This window comes from Eschrichtius robustus, chromosome 4 (genome assembly GCF_028021215.1).
Source record: "Eschrichtius robustus isolate mEscRob2 chromosome 4, mEscRob2.pri, whole genome shotgun sequence".
NCBI lineage: Eukaryota > Metazoa > Chordata > Mammalia > Artiodactyla > Eschrichtiidae > Eschrichtius > Eschrichtius robustus.
The window spans coordinates 121624278-121649873 of NC_090827.1; the positions used below are offsets into that span (position 1 = coordinate 121624278).

The 25596-nt window shown below is 36.9% G+C and overlaps 1 protein-coding gene across 2 annotated transcripts in view; it reads right to left on the reverse strand.

The window, feature by feature from the left end:
* Nucleotides 1-25596, reverse strand: part of COL25A1 (collagen type XXV alpha 1 chain) — a 455439-nt gene that overhangs the window by 105682 nt on the left and 324161 nt on the right. Inside the window, exons 8-10 of one of the 2 annotated variants that reach the window (XM_068542313.1) lie at nt 7356-7427; nt 6504-6611; nt 4873-4908 (exon numbers count right to left, since the gene is read on the reverse strand). In XM_068542313.1, the coding sequence (XP_068398414.1) occupies nt 4873-4908; nt 6504-6611; nt 7356-7427 (216 nt within the window). Of the gene's footprint in view, nt 1-4872; nt 4909-6503; nt 6612-7355; nt 7428-8170; nt 8231-25596 lie in introns of both variants that reach the window. The other variant, XM_068542312.1, reaches the window with a different exon arrangement.

Here is a 25596-nt window from a genome sequence, read left to right on the forward strand (position 1 = left end):
AGCAGTGCATTATAACTAAATATGTTTAAAGTAAATCTTCACATATTGGTTAATTCAATTGTATTTTAAATGAAGCAGAAGCAATTATCTATGCTTATGTTATTAGCGACCATAAAATACATTATATTCACTTGACACAAACGTATTAAATGTGTTTGCAGGCAAAATCAAAATAAACTAAAAAGTATCTATAACTTCTTTGGATACAATCCAAATTTCACTTTAAGGAACAATAACAGAAAAACTTTTCTGAGTTTTGAACTCTCAGACACCACCAGGGCCCAACGAATGACATTTTAAGTACTCTTATAATTCAGAAAGAGATGAATGGATACGCTATGGAGTTTGCATATATCTGGGGGGCAGGAGAGGAAGGAAGAGTTTCAGTGTAGGGAAAGTGATATGGTCTATGAAACCTTGGTTATAGACACTCTGGACAAAAAAATAATTTCCAGGAAACAGGGAGTAGTTGGCACATTGAATATACATCATTTGTCTTTTATGTTTTTGAGAACTACTATATTTGTCAAAGAAAGAAACAGTAAGAATATCAAAAGGAAAGACACCTTCAAAAATACTATTCTAACAACTATTTAAACTCCTGAAGAACTGAAAAATAAAGACCATTTGTGCCAGGGTTCAGAACTTTAGCATTTCCAGCTGTCGTCAGTTCTTGGTTTGATTCTTGAGTCTAATTTTATAAGCCAGAGCGATTCTCTCCTTATTTAGATGGAGTCCAGTTTGTTTTAGCTCAAGATTCTGCCTTTTAAAATCTCCTCTAGAACTCCTCGCAAAACCTGAAGGTCTTGTTTATGGAATAGGTGCACAGCAGGGTTAAATAAATGTGGAACTGCTTGAGAGGCAGGACTTCTTTTTTATTCTATTAGAGATGCTAATCTTCATCTAATCATGCTAATCATCTAATCTCCATGCTAATCATCTGAATAATCTTCAGATGATTATTTTTGCAATATAAAATATATAGCATGGATTATGAAAACTAATTTCCCACCTGACACACTCATAAACAGTTTTGAAAGAGCCAATTTGAGATAATTCCTAGTTTTTTCATTTCATCATTAGAGACATTTTACATTTTAAAAAATTCTCTAATGCCTCTCAAGATCCTCACGTAAGCAAACACTCCTCCATGGCGCAAACCAACAAAGGTAGTGGGTTTTGCATACTGTGGAAAAGATGAGAGCAGTGGTATATATTATCTTCCCTTGTCTGAACTGGTGGATGAGAAGGGGTGTGTTATGAAAAGGTGATGAGGTAAGAAGATGTGATATATAGGAGAAGGCCAAACACAATGATGGCAACAAACAGGACAAAAGGAATAAGTTGCATTATCAATCGCAGTATTTGACACACTCTAATTTAATTGACAGCTATAATCACACTGTCGTTAGCCCTTATGTCTCATAGAGTGGTCTTTCTGTATGCCACGTTATGTCATCTGACATTTTTGTGTTAACAGCAATACTTCTCATTTACGGAAGTCTGTGTTCCATAAAGCATTTTCATATTTTTATTATTTCACTTGCTTCTCACCATATTCCAGTGATATAGGTGGAATAGGAATTATTGCCTACATTTTATAGATCAGTAAAAAGGATCACAGACGATAGTCATACACTCCTAAGTTGTTCTGAGGCCAGAATTACTGGTAATATGTACTTTTCTTTCTACCAGACTTCGAGTCAAAACACACACACCCACATACGCACACATACATGTAACGTTTGAAAGGAAAAAGAAAATTTCTAAGGAAATTTTTCTCCGCATGAAAGCTGCTATTATATTTCCAGTATCTTCTGTCTTTGAGATGGGTTAAAATACACAGGTGCTATTTAAGTTAGTAAACATAGTGATTTTTTTTAAATGATACTTTTAAAAATAATAGAAATATTTCACTTTAGGCAAATATATAAAAATTCAGTTTGCTGGGAAGAGGAATTAGGGGATTATATTGCTTTATGAAAAGACTCTGAATATTGCTTTAAATAGCAAAATTTCCCAGCACATTTAAGCTATGTTGATTTATGAAAATCTGATTCATATAGAACTTTACAGGAATACATCTGTTATATAAATCCATGCTCACCTGTAATTTACTGTAGAGGGAACGACTGAGTGATAATAATAATAACATACTCATACAATTCTTCATTATATATTTTAAAGTGCTTTCTCCTAATTTATTGCACTTGTCTTTGGCAACCTTATAGGGGAGGCAGAGAGGGTACGATTTTCCTTTCTTTACAGATGAAAACTTGAGAGGTTAAGTGACTTGCCCAAGGTCAGACAGACAGACCATTCATTTACTGTTATTTGAGTGATGTAGTTTTAACAGGGTAGTCAAGGAAGTAAGGTTCTTCCTCTTAATTTTTTTTTTTAACCAGCTGTGAAGGCTATTAAAACAGAGGTGGATGATCTCACGAATATACTGTTGGATGAAAGAAGCCAGACACAAAAGTTACATATTGTATGATTCTATTAATATGAAATTCAAACGCAGGCAAAATTAATCTGTGTTGGCAGAAGAGGGAGATGGTGATGGCGGGGTGGGTAAAGGGGGTTTTCTAGGATACGATAACCTTCTATTTCTTGATCTGGTTTGTGGTTACACAGCTATGTTCACTGTGAAAATTCACTGAGATATATACTTATTTGTCTACTTATTAAATATATATTATACAAGTTTTCTTTTAAAAAAGAATTTTACATCTTTAAGAACAGTACAATGCTGTACTTTAGAAGATCACTACATTAGACATATCCTTTGAACATTTGCGATTTCAACTGAGTTTCTCAGCTTCATTTTTTGAAATGAGAATATGAACTATATCTGAAGAGTTTAAAGAGAGAAGAAAGGTTTAGAGAAAAATACCCAGGGAAACTTTTCTTATCTGAAAAGTTGCTATATGAAATGGGAAATCAGAGCAAACTAAGACAATGACGTAATTCATTTAGGACTAGGCGGAACATTTATATTTAATGACATTAAGCTAGGAATGGTAGGGAAATGGGACTAATTTGTTATTTACACGGTGTATGCTAGAGCACCTATATGAATTTAAGGAAGATAAGATTATAATTTTTTAAACATCCATTTTTATTTTAGAACTTTGTATATTACGGTGCTGCACTGGGCATCAGGGCAGAAAGCCAGTGGCAATGATAAAAATCACAGGCTCTGCACACCTGGGGACAAACAAGGGCTCCTAAGAATCCTAAGTAGCCTTGGACGTAAGAGTGTATGGCAGGAATATGTTTTGACCGTTATCCATGATAGAAATTACAGGTGCATTCAACTGCATAAAGCAATTTCAAAATTTATATGGTAGTTTTCCAAAAATTCTTCACCCCCTCTGATCCTATAACCTGGAGAGCTAATGCTGCCCTTGTATGCAAAGTTACCACGGATGACAGATGTTTTATTTAATTTTCACATATGGTCTTTTGTTGCTGTTGTTTTTCTTTCATTTTATTCTTTTTAAAAAGAATCCATTATAGTACTCCCAGACTGACTGACTGTATCAAATATCTATCTTGATACTGTAGGTCAGAAACAGAGAATTTCCAGGCAGTGGGTCAGGTGTGGTCCCAGGATGCTTCCATTTCACCAGTGATGTTTTGAAGGCAGCTACATGACAGCTAGGACTACAGCTTGCTGAGTGTCTCCCCAGGAGGGCTGTTGAAGGCATCCTGTGCAGGGAGAAGCCTTTGACCTTTAGCCCATGCACACGTTTGTTTTAATTCTTGGCCAACTAGCGTGTTCCTGTGCATTCGTTTCACTAGGACCTAGCTTCTATTTTTTTAAAATACATTTTATATCCTGAGCACCTGCAGGCTGCGTGCCACACATCGTGTGAAATGGACATGATCAAGCTGACCGTCATCACTGCACCCAGGGCAAGCGTGAGACATAGCTGTCCTCTGGAATTTGAGTTATTAGAGCGTCATCCTGTGTTCCTCAATATTGTTCATGTCACAAAGCAGGTCAGAAAGGTAGTTCCAGAGACAGGGAGGAAGTGACAGGGAGAGGTAGGTTGAAGGAATTCTACTCTTTGGGGCTCAGCAAGCTGCCCTAACTTCTCTTTCACTGGCAAAGCATAAACAAACTTGAGGAGCTGGGACCTGCGTGTTTACAGGCAAGTCCAAGAGGAATCATTTCATGATCTTTTTTAATGACAGAGATCAGGAAGGCACAACTGTTGCTCTCTGGGTGGAAGGACAAATGATATTCAAACCATAACTGCTGATATTTTAACCATTAACTTACCGTTTTATTATCAGTTTCAGGGGTCAAGAAGGCACAACTGTTCTCTCCCTTCAGCAAAAGAAAAACCTCTTGAATCACTGTCAAAGGTTTGCTCTACTAGTTCACAGGTAGTGACACCTGGTTCCTTTGAAATCTCATTTCTTTTTAAGCTAATAGGCATAGCCCTGAATTTAATCTCTTATGACAGAGTCTCCCTCAGCATCCTCTGTCACTTGCTTCACCTGGAATCTCCCTCTTTTTTCCTCCTGTACCAGTTCTGCAGATGTGTTGTCATGTAATCCTTAGCATGTGATGGACAGGCCCTATCACTTCTTTTTTGCTTGTTTGTTTTAAAGGAATACATTTTTTTTTTTTTTTACCATTAAAAAAAATTGAAGTATAGTTCATTTACAACGTTGTGTTAGCTTCAGGGGTACAGCACAGTGATTCAGTTATCGTTATCACTTTTTAACTTTTACTAATTCTCACTCTTTGTTACAGATCACACAACAGGCACATTTGTTACACATAGTCTTGACCACAGTTTTGAGTAACTTGTCTTTTCATTCTTTTCAGTATAGAAAAAGATAAATTCAGATACTTGCCATCAAGCCTTGTTCTCCTGGTTTCCCTGGTTCACCCTTAAAGAAGAATAATGATAATTTTATTAATGCTGTAAACAGTAAAAACCAATTTTAATCTTTTTTTTTTTTCTTTTTCACAATATCCACTAGGGATCTTGAATGTCAAATATATACTTTTTAGGCTAAAGAAAGGAATGCAAACACAATGTAATTTAAAGAGCGCTGATGTTCTTTCTTCAAATGCATTTTATAAACTTTTTAGGATTTAATACAACGAATCTATATTACAGCAGAGATTTAAGAATTATGCCAAGAAGGTATTCTAAATAAAACGAGTAGGAGTGATTATACCGTAAAACAGCTACGGGTTCTCTATCTTTTGGGGTTCCATTCCGAGAAGGGTTCTCTATCTTTTGGGGTTTCATCCCGAGAAAAGGTGAGACATTAGAAGACACTTTTAGGATGAAACCACTACCTCTGATGGTCCAGTGAAAGCAGTCCTAACAACCAGCATATTACACTGAAAGTCAATTCCTTATTTCATATGACAAATTTATAGCAGCTTTTGGCGAGGGGCATGAGGCTTATAAGAAGGTTGTCCCAGAAAAGTTTTAAAGTACCCTATAGTCTTAAAAAAAGAGTCACTCAAAAATTACATAAATATATGCATATAAAAATGAAATCTACCAAAACATTAATGACTATGGCCGATTTGTTTTTCCTTTTTTGGTTGCCTTTATTTTCAAATTTTTCTACTTTGTGGATAAATATTTTATTATTACTTTTGTACTACAAAAACACTGATGAAAATAATTTTAAGTTAAAGCAATACATTAAATAAATAATTTAATTCAGCAATAAACCTGAATTTCAGGTCCTAAAGTCATAAGTGTACAAATTTTTGACCTTTTCCATGTATTTCTTTAAATTGCTGAGTTGCCTCTACCCAACCAAACCATTTATCTAGTGTCCTGTGCTACTTCTCTATTACTGACACTTGGCCAATCTTAGTAGCTAAGTACTAAGTAAATTAGTACTTAGATCTAAGTGTTGAGATCGCTGTTAAGTCATTTCTATTAATAAGCTTCACATACAAAGGACAAATGATATTCAAACCATAACCACTGATGTTTTAACCATTAATTTTACTATTTTATTAGTGATATGGGGGGTCAAGTTACTTTTGCAAGGGATAAATATTAGGAAGATTTACCTCTTTTACTTTCCATAAATTGCATAGGACTTTATTGTCTCTATTTTGATCCTTTGTAAAATGTTATCAATCTCCCACCTAGGTTTTCAAGCTAGTCTTCCGTTTAAACCAAAGGCATTGAGGTACTCTATGGCAGTCAGGATACAAGTGAGATCAGGCGTCTCCACTCGCAGACTTCTTGAGGCTTACCTGAAGACCAGGTCAGTTGCTGTCTCCAGGCGTCTCCCTGTGGTTTGCGTGGGTGCCCCGTGGGTTGAGTGGTAAGGCAGATTCCGGCTGGCAGTGCCCTCTCTGCTCGGGGACTTTCCTGTCATCCCACTTCCTTCAACCCACTCCGCTCACTTGACCTCTGCCACCCCCGTCCCCAACTCCAACCCAATTCTCAGCACTTTAAAGGAAACAAAACCTGTGAGAACAACTGATCCAAAAAGCAACTCACAGGCACTCCTGGCATTCCGCGGGGGCCATCTTTCCCTGTGTCCCCAGGAGGCCCTCGTGGGCCTGGAGGTCCTGGAGGGCCTGGAGGCCCAGCCTGTCCTTGGTCACCCTACAGTGGAGAAGGGGACAGACCAACAGTAACCGTGAAAGATAAAGACCCAAGTCTTCTTTTCAACACTTTAAATGTGTATTATCTAATTCACATTTATACTGTGAAAAGACCCAGAACAACCAGAAATGGTAAAGCCTGTAGGCAATTTGCCTGCCAGTAGGAAGCAAATAAATATTCATGCTGGGTGAGCTGAGTAGACGCTGTTGAAATCAAAGCAGCTCAGAAACCAGCACTCTCAGCTCTTGGAAATAGTGTATATGTTATCATTATACTCAGAGCTGGTAGAAAACTTTTGCATAACTTTATCCATGACAATGTTGCATCAGTTATATTCACCTTGCTTAATAAAATGGCTGCATTTATAGTTGGACAAATATTTACTTTTTCATAACCTATAAAATTAAACATACAAGGCTCTTGTCATGCTGTGTAATAATTTATAAATTACCAAAGCTAGAGAGCTTAGAAACTGGATCTATCACTGGATGTAATTTTTAAGCTTTCTTTTTTTTTTTAATTTAAGAAGAAATTAGATTGGCTTTCTATGACTTTTGGTTTTGGTATTTTCATACACATTTCAAACAAATGCAGCTCACCAAACATAATTTTGCTCTAGGATATTTTAAAATAAATACCCACCACCCACACTCTGCCTATGAGAGATAAATGGTAAAGCAACAGTATACAGAGTAAAAATCGAATGTAAAGGAGAAATCAGACTTGAGCAAGAATAAGCACTACCTTAATCAGGCGGCGTTTAATGAGCTGCTGATCAGCAGAGAGAAACCCATGATTGATTTTAGGAAACACCATCTGATCAGTCAGGTGAGGTCAAAGGTTGGAGTTCAGAGATGAGAGAGTTGAAGAATAGGCATCAGAAGGCCCCAAGAAAGAAATAAAGATACACACATTAGACTTATAATAACCGTCAAACAAAACAGAACTGGCACTTGTGTCTGACATCGGACCCTCTGGCTCTTCTTGAAAGAAACAGAACCCTGAAACGGGATGGTGAAACCAGATTTTTAGTTAGAAATGAATCTTTTTTTTGCTGTGGGTGTTGGGCCTTTCTAAACGTTGTATATTAAAGAAGCAGGTAACCTGGAGCCACCTGCATCCTGCACTCTGACCAGAAAGTCCAGGGACGAAGTGCCAGTTCCATTTCTGTCAGACTCCTCAACCGGCATAATGCGGCATGAACTCGACTGTCATTTTATGGATGCCCGAAGTCCAGGGTATTCAGGATTGTTTAATCCACTGAAAACCATCACAGAGCATTGCGATGCATGCCAATCCAACCACCGAGGCGTGGCACAGCCTTAGAGAGCTTGCCTGCCTTTCTTCGACTTCAATATGCTCTTCTCTTATAGGCTCAAGATTCTCCTTCTTAATGTACGTTTGACCTCACTGACGGAGGTGAGATCCCAAGTGCCCGATAACCTGCTGTGCGTGATGAAAGGAGGCGCCTGGACTCGGAAAGCCAGTCGAGCGGTTCTTGCTCACTCTTATGCTGATTGCGGGCTCTGACAGAGCAGGCAGGGGCGCCAACCACGAACCTTGACGGTGAGGATCTGATTACTGTGCAGAGCGGCAACTGTGGAGAAGCCTGGCAGACCCTATGGACGGGGCACAGCACCAAAACAACACGACACAAAACGTCACACAGACATTCCACTGGTGGACAAACACCGCAGCATGTACCTCATGCCACCCCGTCCTGGCTCTAAGTCTTGCCTCGTTTGACACAGTAAACAAAATCAGACACGTGAGGCCCCCAAGCCAACCATTTCTTAAAGGGAATGGTCAGCTTGAGAACTCAGGTACATTGGGATCTGTGTACATACGCTTAAGATTTCTGGACTCTTAACGTACAAAATGTTAGTACAGAATGGAGATAACTACAGACTCTGTTATGAACACAACACTGTAATTTCCCTCTACTGATATTCTGTTTACAACTCAGGACACACAATACATGTATCAAATCTTTTTTGGACAACAGTGAACAGAATTTTGCAGTCAGATCAGATGTAGTCCTCAGAATAAATGCAGTATGCTTCACAAAATACAGTCTTACCACCCACATATCAAAATTTCTGTCTCCAATCATATGATGATTCTCAGGTCTTTCCTGTTTCAGGAATTCCTGCAGAGGTGGTGGATGGAAATCTGTCTCTTATAACATGTGTATTTCATGTCAGGGGGATTTATGGTCACACTCTGCAGTAATCACTTCTGTCACGTAACTTTTCCAAAAGAACTTGACAGTTCACACACCCCCTTGAAGCAGAAAAGTGGTTTTGAATTCCTTAACCAAGGAAAATGGGGAAAGGATGTTTTCAAAGCCTGTACTTTACTAGCTTGTACTAACTTGTGTTCACAGGCGTTATCAATTGGGTAGGTCTGAGAGAGAAATTTTGCCTGTGTTCTTTTTCCAACAACATGTGATATCAGAGCCTTGTATTCCCATTTTTTTCCCATGCAGAATACTTTTACCATACAAAAAATTAAGCAACAATCATGGTAATATATGGCCTCGAGTATCTGCAGGATTCCTTCCTATGTTTTCTCCTCCCCACTGCCTTTCCCCTCTTCCCACCCAAAACTACCTCGAGGACATTTCTAGAAAAAGCCAGAAATTTTCTAGTTTTAAAATTTTATTAGTTTTGGTATATTTTCTCCCTTATTTCCTCCATATTAGGGATATATTTTTCTTAAGAGAGACAATAAAATTATGTTTGTAGTCTGAGACATCTCTTCAGCCCTAATGCCCCTGATTCTTTTTCTTTAGAGCTGGGACTTCTCAGGAAGCAAAGCCAAGGAAACCTTATCACTTTTGCCACATCCTATCTGATAAGGTTATTAAGTGGCTGGGTAGTTTCGAGGTGACCTGTATCCTCTTTTTCTTCTCCTCAAGTAGAAGTCCTTTAAGCAGAGACTCTCCACCAATTCAGAAATGCTACAAGTTGGAAAACAGATGTGTACAATTTGCTTTTGTTTTACTATGGAATACGAGTTTAAAATGTTATTAGATGGTAATGTGCCAGCATCTTTCCATCTGTGACTCATTAGCCCTATATTACACAGTCAGAATTTTATATATAAACCTCGCATTTATGTAACAAAGAACAAAAACAGATACAAATAAGAAGTCTATGAGGGATCAGAATCTTGATTAGTGGTGATAAATCATAGTGTTACTTTAAACGGGATTATCTAACAAAAATAATTTAAAATTAAAAATCTTTTAACAGCACACATGGTAGACCTTACAAATGTTTTGAAATTTGCATGTATAAATAAGTCACTTCTTGCACTAATATCTGAGCATGACCAGTTTGCTGTTTGATCATATTTTCTAAATGCTTACAAAAAAGCATTAAGTTTTAGAACTTAGTTTGGTTTCCAGTGTTAACGGGATCTAAAGAGAGAAGTGGTTAGGCAATTCCCATCTCAGACAGATCCTTTTTCTCAAACAGAAAATCTCTATTTGAGGAAGCTGATTTTACATTCCTCCATCATCTTAACAGTGGACATGCTACCAATCAGGTGCTTAGAGCAACATTTAAAAGATTTCATCAGCGAGTTAGGCAAAAGGACTTCAGGAGTTTACATGTAGCAAAGTAGAAGGGGGACAGGTGGGCGAATTCTCTTAAGTTCTAACAAAAAACCATGGCCTGGGCTGCAATATCCTAGGACTCTGTGCTTTTCAAACTGGGGTAATGTTTGAAAAAAGGCACATGCCAGTGTCCTGGGGAGAGTTTAAAGGCAATAATAAATATGGTACCTCTTCCTTAAGAGTCCATTTTAATGAATGGTGTGTGTGTGTGTGTGTGTATATATATATATATATATATATATATACGTATATTTGGCCGCACCATGTGGCTTTCAGGATCTTAGTTTCCCAAGCAGGGATCGAACCCGTGCCCCCTGCAGTGGAAGGGTAGAGTCCTAACCACTGAACTGCCAGGGAATCCCCAATGGTAAATAATTTGAGACATTTTTATATAAAGCAAACGTTGACCTATTTGGGGTAGAATGTAAAACTTGCACACATTTTTTAAAAATGTTACCATTTGACGGTGGTAGAGAACCTCACCTCACAGGGGATATCTCCAAGTCACACAGACACTCAGCTGATTGTGCTTCCTGCAGAAGGTCTTTGGAGGGTAAGTTTGAAAAGCGCTGGTGCTGAGCGCTTGTCTGCATGGCTAGGCTTTGTGTGCCTGTAACTGCTGGGCTGCCCGAGCTGTTCACACAGAGAGCGCGCTTTTTCATCACCCGCGCCATTCCTCCACAGTATCATTACTCACAATCCTTTCTAAATAACTCGAATGGACATATTTCACTTGGTTTTACATCTTGGAAAACTTGCCTGGTACACAGATGGTTTGAGTGGGTGTGGAAAAAAAAAAACTGTCTCCAGAAAAACATGGAGAAAGAGCCCAGGAATAAGCTGAAGTACTGAAATAATTTGTACACATTTTCACCCCCAAATATTTTGAGTTCTTAAGAAATTGGATATACAAGCGTATAAAACTACTTTATAGAACCCATTTTCCTGAGCATAAAGACTCAGATAACTTCATGAATCTTCCCCACCTTCTGTGAAGTAGGTAACCAACCAGGACCAGTGTTTTGACACCATTACAGGAGGAACTCTATCTCCCTTCATTGCTTTCTAGAAGGAAAGATGCTGGCCTACCCCAAAGGGATGGTGAACAAATAAATAATTCATAAGAAATGCTGCTAACTACCTGGAAGCCATAAATTCAAGATGCTATTGTCATTTTTATTGTGTACTCAGAAATGATGAGTGTTACATGATTACATTATAGTGAGAAAATTTTGTGTTTTGTCAAAAATACTCAATAAGGCAATGATAGAGCCAGAAACTTAATCCAGGAATTCTGATTCCAGACTTTGTCATCATGAAATTTTGTGTTTATAATTTCTCTCTACTTGTTTCATAGTTTAAGTATTAGAAAGCTTAAAAATTGGCGAATATACAACCATATTTAAGAAGTATTTACTGAGTGCCTTCTGTGCAGTCTTCACTGTGCTAGGCCCTGGGGATTGAATGGTAAGGACCCTAAGCTCCCTGTGTTTAATGTGTGGTGGGGAAATAGGAAAAAATAAACAGCCGGTAATGATAGGAAGTGATAATCATTACAATGGAGAAATGGAGGGGCTGCAAAAGAAATAAAACGTGCACCTAATGCAAGGTTTGGGGAGCCATGGAAGACTCCCCAGCCAGGTGAAAGAGGGGATGGGGGTTGGCAAGGCAATAGTAAAGTCAAAGACAGAATGACCATTTAGGAAGATGTTACAGTAGCCTAGTTGAGGGACTGTGTCCTAGAACTAGAGGAGGACAAACTGATAGTTTCGTGTGATATTAAGGAAGTAGGATCCATAGGACTTGTAGCTTGGCTGAGAACATAAGGGAGAAAGAGGAGCAGAGAATGGTCCTAGGTCTCTAGCTTGAGCAACTGAAGGATGGTAGAGGGAACACTAGAAGGAAGAGGGTTTTCTGGGGCAGGCAGGTGGTTTCAGATGATGAGCTCAGTTAGCTTGCTGAATTTGAGGTGTATATGGACAGCCAAGGGGCAGCAGTTGTTATGTGCATATAAAATAGTCAGAAGAGAGGTGGGAATCACAAGTCATAGGGCTATGTGGGGTCACCTAGGGAGGCTGTAGAGAGAACAGACCTAGGAAGGAACCCTTGGAAAGACTTTGATGTAAGGGATGAGCAGAGGAAGAGCTAACTACAAATAGGATTAATAAAAAGTGGTTGTAGAAACAGGAGGAATGTGAACTCTCCTAACAAAAATTCTGTACAGGCAAAGTGGTAGACACACTTGACTTCACTGTTTACTGCATCATTAATTATGCTGAATAAATGCACATAGATGACCCATAGTAAGAACAGGCTAACAATGGCCAATATCACTGATGATGCATGCTTACTAGTAAGCACAAGAGAGTGTCCGTGAGGTTGTAGAGGTCTGGAGGAAAAGATAAACAATTATTTTAATTATAAAGGTGGTCAAGGGGCCCCCATAGCAAATCGTATTGGAAGAAAAGATACGTGTTATGCTGAGAAATGAGAATCCCTGAGTTTCTCCATAATGGAAACAGTATCATAATTCTGTTTACCCAAAACATATCATGCATTGTGACACAACCATTACAGTGGGTATGTGTGCAGCATAAATAAAGACAAATATTCCTAGAAGTTGATAAAATGATTTCTAGCTAAGAGAGACCAGATGGGGAAATATTATAATAGATTGCAAAAATATTTAGGTAAAAGAATAACTTTAGTTTAACAGCAGGAACTCTTAGAAGGCTAACTAAGGAAAAAAATTAAAAGAAAGAAATTTGCTGCTAAATCATTCCATATTGCAGTAGATGGCATAATCTGTCTGAATAGAAAAATCAACCATATGAGGCTAAACAGCTAAAAGAATCCTTTGAACAACCAAATAATATGAGCACTGGAGCCTGTGAAAGTCAGTATTTATAGCTGACTGAAAAAGACTGTCTTATGATAATTATGGAAAGAACTAGCTTTCTGTAGTTAAATTAAATATTTGGCTCAAAAAGTTAATTTTTCCTTTTTATAGATACTCCAAGTTCCATGCTACTGTGTCCTATCATAAATGTTAACCCTAGTCACTCCAGGAATTATCTTTTATATGTATATGATAAATGTGAATTTACAAATTATTTAGAAGAGAAAGAGAACAATGCAATCTCTACATTGACAAAGTCATGTCATTAAATACTATAGCCACTGAAATGCTAAGTAAGCAAAGACAAACTGCAAAGGATCTATAAACAAGCAGAAAGATGGCAGAAAAACTTCAACACTTGCAGAGGTAAAGAATAAGAAAAACTACCTGAAGTACACATACTGAGACAGGATCTCCTTGCTATGATCTAAGAAGGGATTCCAGGGGGCGTTGTGTTTCCCAAGGGCATACAGCTAAGAAACACCAACAAAAGATAAGACTTCATGAAAAGAGGTAGGATTCCCGAAGAAGGACTGCCCCAGCCCAAGGGAACCAGAGAATGCAGTGTAGATGTGGGAAACAGGGAAGAAAACAAAATAGCCTCACAGTCTGGGAAATAGTGCAAAATTAAAATTATGTCAGTTTTATTTATATAAACTTTGCTATCATTGAATCAGTCCTGTGTTAGGGTTTCTTAATAATAATGAGATAATAAATAATGATGATGATGGTAATGATAGTAGTGGGTACTCATATGATACTTACTATGTGCCAGGTATTAGTTCTAAGAGCTTTAGCCCTTTTAGTCCTCACAACAACCATTTGACAGATGAGGAATTGGAGGCACAAAGAGGTTATGGGTTTTGCCCGCCTAACTATAAGAAGCAGAGCCAGGATTCACACCCCAGCCATCTGCTGCAGAGTCTACCCTCTTAGCCACTATACATCCCATAAATCCTTCACAGTCTCTGAATTTCATTTCCATTTATTCATTCATTTATTCAAGAAGAATTTATACTACTATAAGAATTTATGCTTACTATAAAAAAGGCAATATTTGGACACTGAGATTAGAAAGCCTTACCCCAGGCTTCATGGAGCTTAGAGTACAATGAAGTAATGCAGACATTAAACGGGCAATTATGAATGTGGCTGGGATCTCTTTTCATATAAGTGTCTACGCTCTTTTCCCCTTATAGTCCTCTATTTCCTTTGTCCCTCAATCAAGCTCTTGGTTGGCCATCTGCTATTGCGTCAGGAGAGGTACGAGGAGGCAGGGTGGAAAAGAAAACTTGTTTGCCAACATTGCTAGAAACCAAAAATATCTAGGAAGATATTCCCCCAAACTGGAACAGAGGAAGGAGAATTGTAGTCCTCAAGAGCAGAGGGGGCCTAAGCCCTGCTTCCCCGCAGCACTTCCAGGAAGGCAACAATACCTCAAAGAAGAGATGGCTACATGACTTATCTAGATGCACAGGACCAGGGGCAGCCTTGCAAAAGATTTCCCTGTCTGAAGCATGGCACAGAAACAGCAGAGAGTCCCCCGTGCCCCAGTGACGCAGCATTGACACACTGTTTCTGAAGGGCCTTGCAGGTTAGCTGGGCCACGCTGCCTTCTCAGCAGCAAACTGTGTAGACTGACAGTAGAAGACAAGGTGCCTCTCAGTTCTCACCCCCAGACCTTCTGATGCTATAAGACCGCAGAAAAGTGAGTCAGTCCAAAAGGAGGAAGAAAGTGTGGAAATCCCAAGAAGACTGATGTTTGTTGTTTAGTCAACAAATGGAGGAGATGTAGATTCAGAAATCAAATTGTTATAGAAAATTAAGTCATTAAGATGACTAAGAAATTAATATTTCTTAATCATCTGAGTTTTGGGATAAGAATCATACCCTCGAAGTGAATATGATGACTGTTAGCAAAACAAAAGCTATGAGAATGCAAAGAAAGGGGACCTAACTGAGGTCAGCTGGTCAGGGAGGACTTCCCAGGGAAGTGATGTTTAAGTTGAGACCTGCAGAATGAAGTACCCTGTAGTGCCTGGCCGCTCTCCAAGGGCTCTGCTGCCTTCCTTCCTGACAGTATCAGCAAGATGAATATTGGAACCAAAGAGAAAGTATATTTTTCTTTTCCAAAGAAATGCTGAATCTACACTTAGAATACAAAGATTAGGTCGTGTTCTAGGTATTCCCTTGAGATCTAGACCCTGTTCTCCACTTGAGAAGGTTAGGATAAGGGCAATGGCAAGGACTATGGGTGTGGGATTCCTGTAGGAGGTTAGATTGATGAGATCAAGAGAGATTATACTAAAACATCCATTCCTTCATCTAACAAGTGACTCTTAAATATGCCAAATATAGTGAAAGAAGCTGTAAGTGTTTAAATCTAGTAGGGAAGGGAGGTTATCACATGATTTTCGATTCAAATGGAAAATATACTAAATTAGTGCTAGTTAGAGGAGCAGGCAGTATGCTTTTTAAGCACATTCTGACTGGGGAATGGAGTCGTGCCTCTGTAGAGGTGGGATTTGAGATGGGTGAAGAAGGATGAAAAGGACGATGCTATTTGAGGGGCGGTGTGGACTTGGGGCCTCTGGAAGAAGGTATTCCAGTCTGAAGTAGAGTGAGCAAAAAGGAGGAAGGTATACTTGGAAATTGCTGGTAAGTTGGGTTTAGTTGGGGAGAAGCAGTTTTTAGGTAAGAGCCTAGAAAAGTTGATAGGGTATATATATGGGAGGTCTTCAAAGAAGCTTTAAAGGGGGAAGTTGTGGGAAACCATGAAGGTGTTTATAAAATGAACGTGCCATGCCATACGTGCATTTGAGGAAGACAACCCTGGCCAAATTATGATGAACAGATTAAAAATCAAGATGTAGTCCATGATCCTTTATCTGCAATTCCAAAATCCAAAGTCGCTGAAAACAAAACAATTCTTCATAAGTTTAACTAAAGATTTTTCTAACTTTGCAGCAAACCCATTTGGTGGCAAAAACTTATTTGAACAGATGTGAGGCTATTTCTGCTCGCTAATAATCCTGCTTGGTGTGAACATGCATGTATTTCACAGCAGAAATTAATGGTTTAATTACAGAGTGCCTCAGGCATCTTTAAGGGTGTCAGACAATGCCTGGTGTATCAACAATATTAACTTTCTAATACCGAAAAACTCTAAATTCTGAAGCACATTTGACTCTGAGGGTTTCAAGGAAGGATTGTAAGCTTGTTCCAAAACTGATGACAAAGATCCATTTAACAGAATTAAAGATCGTAAGAAGAGTAGTAAGTTTTGAAGTTAAGGCAATGAATTTAGTTTTGAAAAATACAACTTGTTAATATAGGCTAGACTGGCAAATAGCCTGTCTAAATATATGGTAATCTGAATTATATATTATAATTTATACCAGTTTACAGTAATTAAAAATAAATTTCCATCTATGATTTCAATTTTATATATTAATCAGAACTAGCCTGATCAATTGTTTTCTAGTATCTTTAATTAATTGCTTTAATGAATAAATAAGCACATTATAGTTAGCATATATGTTTTGCAAGTAAATGCAAAAACAGACCCGTGAAAAATTTTGATCTTTTAGGAAATAAAAAAAAAAATCCAGAGATCTTGTTTAGAACATCAATTTGATTACCAAACACTGCATAATAATTTGCTTAACAACCCCACCCCTTTAAAAAATAAATCATGCAAAAGCTTTAATTCCACCCATCTGATTTTCATGCAATTTGCATGAAAACTCTGAATTATTTAATAAAAGATTAATAATCTTTGGGCTTCCCTGGTGGCACAGCGGTTGAGAATCTGCCTGCCAATGCAGGGGACACAGGTTCGAGCCCCGGTCTGGGAGGATCCCACATGCCGCGGAGCAACTAAGCCCGTGAGCCACAACTACTGAGCCTGCGCGTCTGGAGCCTGTGCTCCGCAACAAGAGAGGCCGCGATAGTGAGAGGCCCGCGCACCGCGATGAAGAGTGGCCCCCGCTTGCCACAACTAGAGAAAGCCCTCGCACAGAAACGAAGACCCAACACAGCCAAATAAATAAATCAATCAATAAATCAATAAATAAATAAAGCTTATTTGTGTCATTTAAAAAAAACTAATAATCTTTTAATTCTCCAGGACTTTTCCCTCAAAGATAGTACAGTATCATGATAACGTACAAAACAATAATATTCTGCACCTATACTTCTGTTGAAACCAAGGGGTGCTTTCTAGCTGAGGTTGCCAGGTCAAGGGCTCACCTCAACTTGCATATACCCTATCCACTTTCTGGAACAAAACAGTCTACATTTGAGAGAGGAGGCACAGTAGGATCAGGAAAGAACAGTGCCAAGCAAATAGAAGGTTCATTTGCTGACAGGGCACCTTACACTGAAGGGAAAATCGGCATTTGTCCTGTGAGAAAAACTCAACATTTTTTGCATTCTTCATGCTGGGAGAAAAGGAAAAGTGCCCTGTTATTCCCTAGAGACTCTATTTAGTGTCTGGCTTAATGGGTATTTGCTAAACTTCCTTTGCATGATATTAAATTGAGTTGACTCTAAAATTCCTTGGGCATGCTTCCTGGATGGCAGCCTCTTTTCTTCTTCCCTCAGAAGAGGTAGATGGCTAGAAACCAGCGTATAAAAGAGCTGGTAAGAGTCCCATGGGGCTCAGCTGTAACAAGTGGACAGCTATCCTTGTATTTCCTAATCCACCTCTGAAGTTCACCCTCCCCCACAAATAAATTTGAGCCCACAGCAAACACATGATAGCCCTCTGGGATAATGGAACTATTCAAAAATGACCTTAGCAACAAAAGGATAATGGAGTAGTTGGAAGAGTTCACCAGAGAGTATTGTTACTTGGAGTAGTTATCACTCTAGGTACGCTCCTCTACTAGTTAACTAGTCCTATTCTCTAATATCCCCCTTTAGTCCACATCCTAAAGTTTAGTGTTTTCCCAGGGTCTGTTCAACTACTCAAAACTAAAATAGTCTGTGTCTTGAAAGCATCCCTGAAATTTGCATGTTTCCATATGGACCTAAAATACTGAATGCGATTTAGGACATTTGAATGCCCTATAATTATATTTATATTTGATGTTACTTGTTGAACGCGGAGTAAATGCAAAGGGCTCTAACCACCAGGCAGATACCATAAATAAGGGAGCAGGTTGAAGACAAAAGGAAGTGGGGATGCTTGGCAGAATAGGAGTCAAGCTGGGGCTAAAAGGAAATAAGGAGGACTTAATTGATTTTATCACAGGGGAAGGCCTACCTAGTACTGCTACATCTTCACATGCTTCAAGAGAAGCCAGAAATCTGAGGTGTTTTTTGTTTTTCTTTTTAACGAACGCTTCAGATTTTAAACATTTGCTACCAATTCAAATTTACTTTAAAACATTTTATAGTCCAAACAAAAACACATTTGGGGGGATGATCTGGGCCACAGAGTACTAGCTAAAGATCTCTGATCTAGTGTTTCTGAATGTTGAATTAGAAACGAGACAAGTGTGGAAGGGCTTTGCTTCAGAAAGGAAGTAATTCAGTTAGTCCCCTGCAGGAACTTTATTTTGTTGTATTAACATTTGAAGAAAGGGCTATAGGTTCTCATTGTGTCGATCACATGTTGTAATTCAGACCACTGGTTCTTAAATCAAAAAACTTTCAAAATATACAGGACCTCTAGGAGGAAGAAGAGAACAAGGTGTAATTCCTTTTTGAAAAGGAAGTGATGGATACACTGTTATAGTGATATAACACCCCACAGTGATGGATCCGTTTGGGAGGAGTCCCATGATTTGAGCTCCTCATGAAAGAGGCTGTTGTAATCTATGCGAGAGTTATGGTTTCTCTGGGAATCTCAGAATTTCCCGACTTCTGTGAAATTAAGTCTAAACTTTCTAATGATATGGATATTAGAAATCATAATATGAACTTTCTCCTTTTTAGTTTTCATTTCCTGGCTGTGGTTGGTGATGATGTTATTTAATGAAATGCTACACATTTTTAACATTAAGTTGTAATATACTATGATGTTTATTATATCTATTCTTTAAAAGTGATATTTATGTGCACCTACAATTTACTTGAAATAACTACACTGATAATATTCAAACTCTTTTTTTTTCACCTCAAATTTCCTTTTATACCTCCCAATTTCAAATATTTAGATGATAATAAGCCAGCCAAAAATGTTAAGAGTAAAGATTAACTTGTCTTGGAAAGTTACTCAAAATGCGTGCTCAAAATAAGCTGTAGCTGCAATTTCTGATGGGGTCAATTGTCTCTTTATTTAAAAGTACTTAACATGTCATGTATCAAAGGAACTTGCCACGTATAACGGAAGCAAGATTTTTTTCCCTATGATTACAAGAATTATTTCAAAGTGTAACATCGCCTTTTAACTTAGTAAACATTAAATGAAATGTTTGCCTTATTTACCAGTAAATAAAAATAAAAAAGAACGAACAGTGAATAACTGTATTCTGTGTTTGAACACGTGAAATGATGGTATTAAACACAAGTAAAACCAAGGAAAATATTTCTCTGGTGTCTTAAAAGATAAAAGTAATAGCCCAGTTTCCAAAATAAAAACATATTTCATAGGTCTTATTTTAATTCAATGAGTCTACAGTTTCAGTACCCATAAGGAACAGAGTTTACATGTTAAAAACCAGGTGGCATCTGGTATACTCAGATAAGTTACCAGTTCTGCCACCTCATCAGCTACAACTTTTATGATTCCCATATGTGGCTAAAGAATTACAAGATGTATGCCTATCATATCATTATTGAAATTGAATTACTTACTTATTTACACATAAGGCACTGTCAACTATTCTCCTTGGGTGATGTGGAATATTAGCAATTATGGAACACAAAGTAACGAAGAACAAGTTACCATTTTCCAGCTCATTACATTACCTACAGTTGAGATGAAGTTTCATAAACATTTGTCCATTTGTACAATTCTCCATGTTTCTCGACTTGTGAAATGGTTGGGAAAATTATTAAATGTTGGGAAAATGGCGTGAAACAAATATGATTGAGAAAAAAATTATTTTCAAAGGAATTGCTAGAGTCAACTTTTGTACAGGAATCATTAACCAATTTGTGAATTATTAGGCCTTTAATTTCCCTTCCACTCTCTTATTCTTTGTTGGATTTCCTTTGTTATGACTATCATAATTAGATGTAAAGAAGGAAAGGAAAAAGGAAGTGAAAGTCAAACTAAGGATTCATATAGAAGAGTGGCATGGAACAGTAAAGTCTGGGTCAGGAGCACTAAGGCACACTGGATCTGGGGGAAAATACTGAGAGCAAGACGAGCATTTGCTGTTAGAATCGGAAAGAGAAGGAGAATCAAAGAATAGGCCTTTTTTCCCCCCTTTGGCCAACTGGGAGTAAATCGTTAATAACTGACAGAAGAAATCAACAGCATCCAGTTCCTATTTAGTTTCTAATTCTCTGTCAAACAAGACAAATACAGATATTCGGATTAAAAAATGGCACAAATATTGGTAGTATAAAATGCCAAGAAAAGTAAAGAGACTATAAACGAAAAACCTTGGGAGTCTAAATCAGTCTGAAGAAATGACTTTTAAAATACAAAGCATTTGCCAAAAAAATTACCAAACCATTCAAATTATTTTTCAGGAACTGTAGAAAGTAAGAGAAGTAATAGAAGAAAAAACAAGGAAGAAGGGAAATCCTGCAAAATATAGACAGATTGGTAGAATTTTATTGACTTAAGATTAGAATAGATTATTAAAAGCATTGTTAGTGAAAATCTGAAAAAGAAGTGCAGTTTAAAAATATGATCTTTTTTGTCTTTTTGAAAAAGGTTATTAGTAGATGGATGTACATATATAACTGGATTACAGCAAGAGGTATGTCATATTATCCTTATATACTAAATTGAGAAATATGAACTGAAAGCAAATAAAAAAGTGGATTTATAACTGGTTGAACAATTTACCTTGGTAATACTGCTTAAATTGTCCCACAGTTCCTGTTCTCAGTCTTAACTCCATTCAACATTTGTGTCATGGATTAGATTAGTCGTCTTAAAATTTGGGTCTGGGGATGGTTTCTCTCTCAGTTTGTATATCTGTTTCTATATCTGTATCTCAGACCTCCAGAAATGGGGCAGAAGAGAGATGTAGATGTAATATTTGCTGCATGGCAGAATCAGACTCCAGGAGAGGATCTCAACAGGACAGAGTATACTAATAGTGTGGGAATAAAAGTAAAGACAGTGTTTGGATCCAATAAACAAGCCATAATGATACACAGTTGAGGAGCTAAGGGCTAGTAGCAGTGAAAAAAAGACTTTAGGATTTACATTGATAATAAATGTATACATCAATATATGATATGATTGTCAATGTGGCTTAAAGCTAATCTAATTCCCTGCAATATTAAGCAGGTAGGTTCTATCCCACTTAGGCCAGACTCCACCTGAATTAATGTGTTTAATTTTTGGGTGTTACCCTTTAAGGGTAGACAGAAACACATATAGAGAACAACCAGGAGAGAAAGAAGATACAGAGGTGTCACACGAGGAATGGATGAAGGAGCTGGGCTTGGAGCAGAAGAAAGTGAGCTGGGATATGAGAGCTATTTTGAATAAGCTTAGAACTGCCTTGGGAGAATCACCGTCACCATCACAGGGAGTAGTCAGTTTTATGCTATGCCATTGCTTGTTGAGGAAAGTTGGGTTTGGACAAGCAGGGCTTTAGGGTTCATTGCAACCCTGAACTTCATTCAGTGTTTCTATAAAATCCCTGAAGGGTTGTCATGTGGAAGAGGAATTAGTTCAGAAGGCAGGACTAAAACTAAATGATAGGAAGTAGAGAACAACAGATGTTAATTCAAAAGAAGGAACCATAAATATCTGTCGAATGAATGAATGATTAAATTACTCTGTAATATTTAGAACTGTCTATAATTAGAACAGTTTGCTTTTCAACGGAGTGAGCTCCTTGCCACCAAAGGTGTTTGAATAAAACTCAGGAACCATAAGGTTAGGATACCCTATATGAATTTTTAGTAAATTGGCTGGCTGAGAAATGGGTTTATTTTGCAGTTATAAGAGAAACTTTGACATAGCAGAAAGTGAATTTCTTTTACCCACATTATCTCCTACCCTCAGCACCCTTTTAGAATAAGACAATCAAGATTTATCTAGAAACGCTTTCTGACATTGCTGAAAGATTTTATAATCCTAATAAAAAGTAAATTTTTAGTTCCTATATTATCCTACAGTTAAAAACACTATAAGAAAAAAACGTTTCAAATGCATACAACTCTTTTCCCTTTCCCCATAAAGGGAAATATGATCTACTTTATAGGATCCTTTTTATGCTATCTTTTTTAAATCATTTGAACCACACCCTCAAATTCTGTATTTGTTGTACTCAGAGAAATCAGGTTTCAATTTATTTTTACATCCAGGAGAATACAGAGAAAAAAGGATCAAATAATACTGACTCAAATTAGTTCTTTTTCTTAAGATTTGTAAGCATAGCTATAAAGGGCAATTCTAAACAATTTATTAACTTAATTTTTATTGGTGCCCTGTAAGGGCAATTTCATTAGAAATGTTTACAAGGGGGGATGTTTCCATTAATCTAACTGTACAACCAGAACAACAAAAACCCAGAAGAAACATATAGTGCCTTAAAGTATGAATGCTTCTAGAAGTACACTGATTAGTATTATAAAGGAAATTATTTGGGTCCAGTAAAAAACATATGGAATTAAATTTATATTATGATTTTAAATATCTATGAACTTTGGCTACAACCTACATAGATGTCTAAGCTAGATCATTTTAAGTAATAAGCAAACATCCTATATACTGCTAAGAAAAACCTACAGGAAATTCTGTAATTAGGGGCTACATTTTCCCTCAAAGGAGTGACTCTGAAGAGCAAGCCTTCAACATCTACAGTTTCTAATTTTAAAAGTATATAATGAAAGGACTAAAATATAACTTTTAAATATTTGCATGTTTTATTTGCATGTTATTTGCATGTTATTTAATTACTATTCTATATACAAGGGTAACTTAATAAAAATTCTGTTATTTACAATTCATATTTCAACAAAAATTTGAAAGATGGCATAAATTATATTGACATCTTCGTATAAAACTACCAAGTTTGAACTAGTCCTAATTTTGACCTTTGAACAGACTTGGTATACTAATAAAAAAATTCTACACTACCACAGATTGACAACCACCAAGGTAAGAAGAATTCTATGTAATTTAAAAACAAATTATATGTAAATTAAATTAAAGGCAATAATGTAGCCTTCTTCCTAGAAGATAAACGATTTGTCATTCGTTGTTTTGCTACCTGTGTCTGTATATTTTGATGGACTTTGTCATCATAATATCAAACGCAAAATTACCTTAATCTCTAATTCAGGTATTACAAACTCCAGTGCCAACAGGGACTGTGCACATATGTAAATTACTGAAGTGGGCTGAGTGTAATACAGAATGCCTCTAAAGCAGAGAGATTCCATCCAGCTTCAGCCAACTGAAATTATAAAAGAATATGTACCCACTTGTGTCAGATCTTCTAATTTTCCAAGAGGAAGTTTAAAACAAGATTTTGTATGAAATTGCCCAATATTAAAATACTAGCAAGTAATTTGGGTAAGCCAAATAAAATGCATCTACTATTGGAATCTGTCCACAGGCCACCAGCTTGTAGCCTCTAATCTGCCTCATGAGAATTATTGATTCAAAATAAAACATAGAGGGAAGATTGTACAAAATAGTATATCACGTTTCAAAAGTAAGGAAAAATAAAGACATTGCATTCCTTTCCCCCACTGCAACCAAGGATGTTACTCTCCACCCTAAAAGGAAATCCCATATAAATTGTGACAGTTTCTCAATCGGCACATGCCATTTCATTTGACACATTCTGAAAATCTTGAATGATTATAACAGTTACTATATAAAATTCCGGGTAGATACTGTGACTCAAACCTTGCATTCTTCTCTGACACATTTTATTAGAACTACAGGGCTCCAAAGTGGAAGTAATACCAAAGACCGGTATAGAGTTACAGCATTAACTTTCAACGTTGTACTGGTGACATAGAAAGCTTTTTCTATTTCTATTTTGTTTGACTTTTCTGCCTAAAAGTGTAAAATGAAAGATGAAGTTGTAAATCTCTACATTAATTTTCTGAACAAATCCAAAATGTCTAATAGATCTCCAAATATTCCCTTCTTCCTGTTACTCCTCAAAATTCATTTCCTTTTACAATATTATTGAATAATTGTGAATGACTACTAAACAAAAGGTTGTAAGGCTCAAAAGTAATTTTGTACTGAGCAAAAAAGGCAACAAAAAAGGCTTTATAAAGAATGGCTTTATAATGTTATACTATAGAATTTTCTAACACTGATGATTCTTTAGAAACTTTACTTTGTCAAAGTAGAAGTAATTTATGTTTATCTATGCCAAAAAATAAAAGTGGTGTGTGTAAGGGGTGAAGTTCTTAATTTAAACATAGCAGTTATCTACCTGGCAGAGAAAAAAATAACATAATAGAAAAGGTAAAATATTCCTTACTATTAAGTCAGAAAGAGAAAAACAAATATTGTATATTAATGCATATTTGTGGAATCTAGAAAAATGGTACAGATGAACCGGTTTGCAAGGCAGAAATAGAGACACCGATGTAGAGAACAAACGTATTGACAACAAGGGGGGAGAAGTGGGGTGGGATGAATTGGGAGATTGGGACAAACATATATACACTAATATGTATAAAACAGATCAATAATGAGAGCCTGCTGTATAGCACAGGGAACTCTGCTTCACTTATCTGTACAGTAGAAACTAACACAGCATTGTAAAACAACTCTACCCCAATTAAAAACAAAATTGAGAAAAAAAAAAACAAACCAAGGACTCATTGTATAGCACAGGGAACTATATTCAGTACTCTGTAATGGCCTATATGGGAAAATAATCTGAAAGAGAGTGGAGATATGTATATGTATAACTGAGTCACTTTGCTGTACACTTGAAACCAACACAACATTGTAAATCAACTATACTTCAATATAAAATAAAAATTAAATTTAAAAAATTCCTTACTATTGTTTTCATTATCAAAATTATTGTCATATAGATAGTAAATTCTTTAAACAACCAGGCATAATATTAAAGAAATGTTAAAAAATTAATAAAAATGGTTAAATTGTAGCTAGGGACTTTTTTCCCATATGATGTATCATATGCCATGTTAATCATCAGCCATGCTAATGAAGACAAAATAGTTTCCGATTTTCAAAACATCTGATAAAACTATATTAACGATTTACAATCTTTCAAATGTTTAACTTCTCAAAGAACAGTTCAGTAGGATAAAAATAAATTAAAAGTAAGGAGGAATCAAGACTGGAAAATTACAGGGTGCTGCTATAACTTATATTA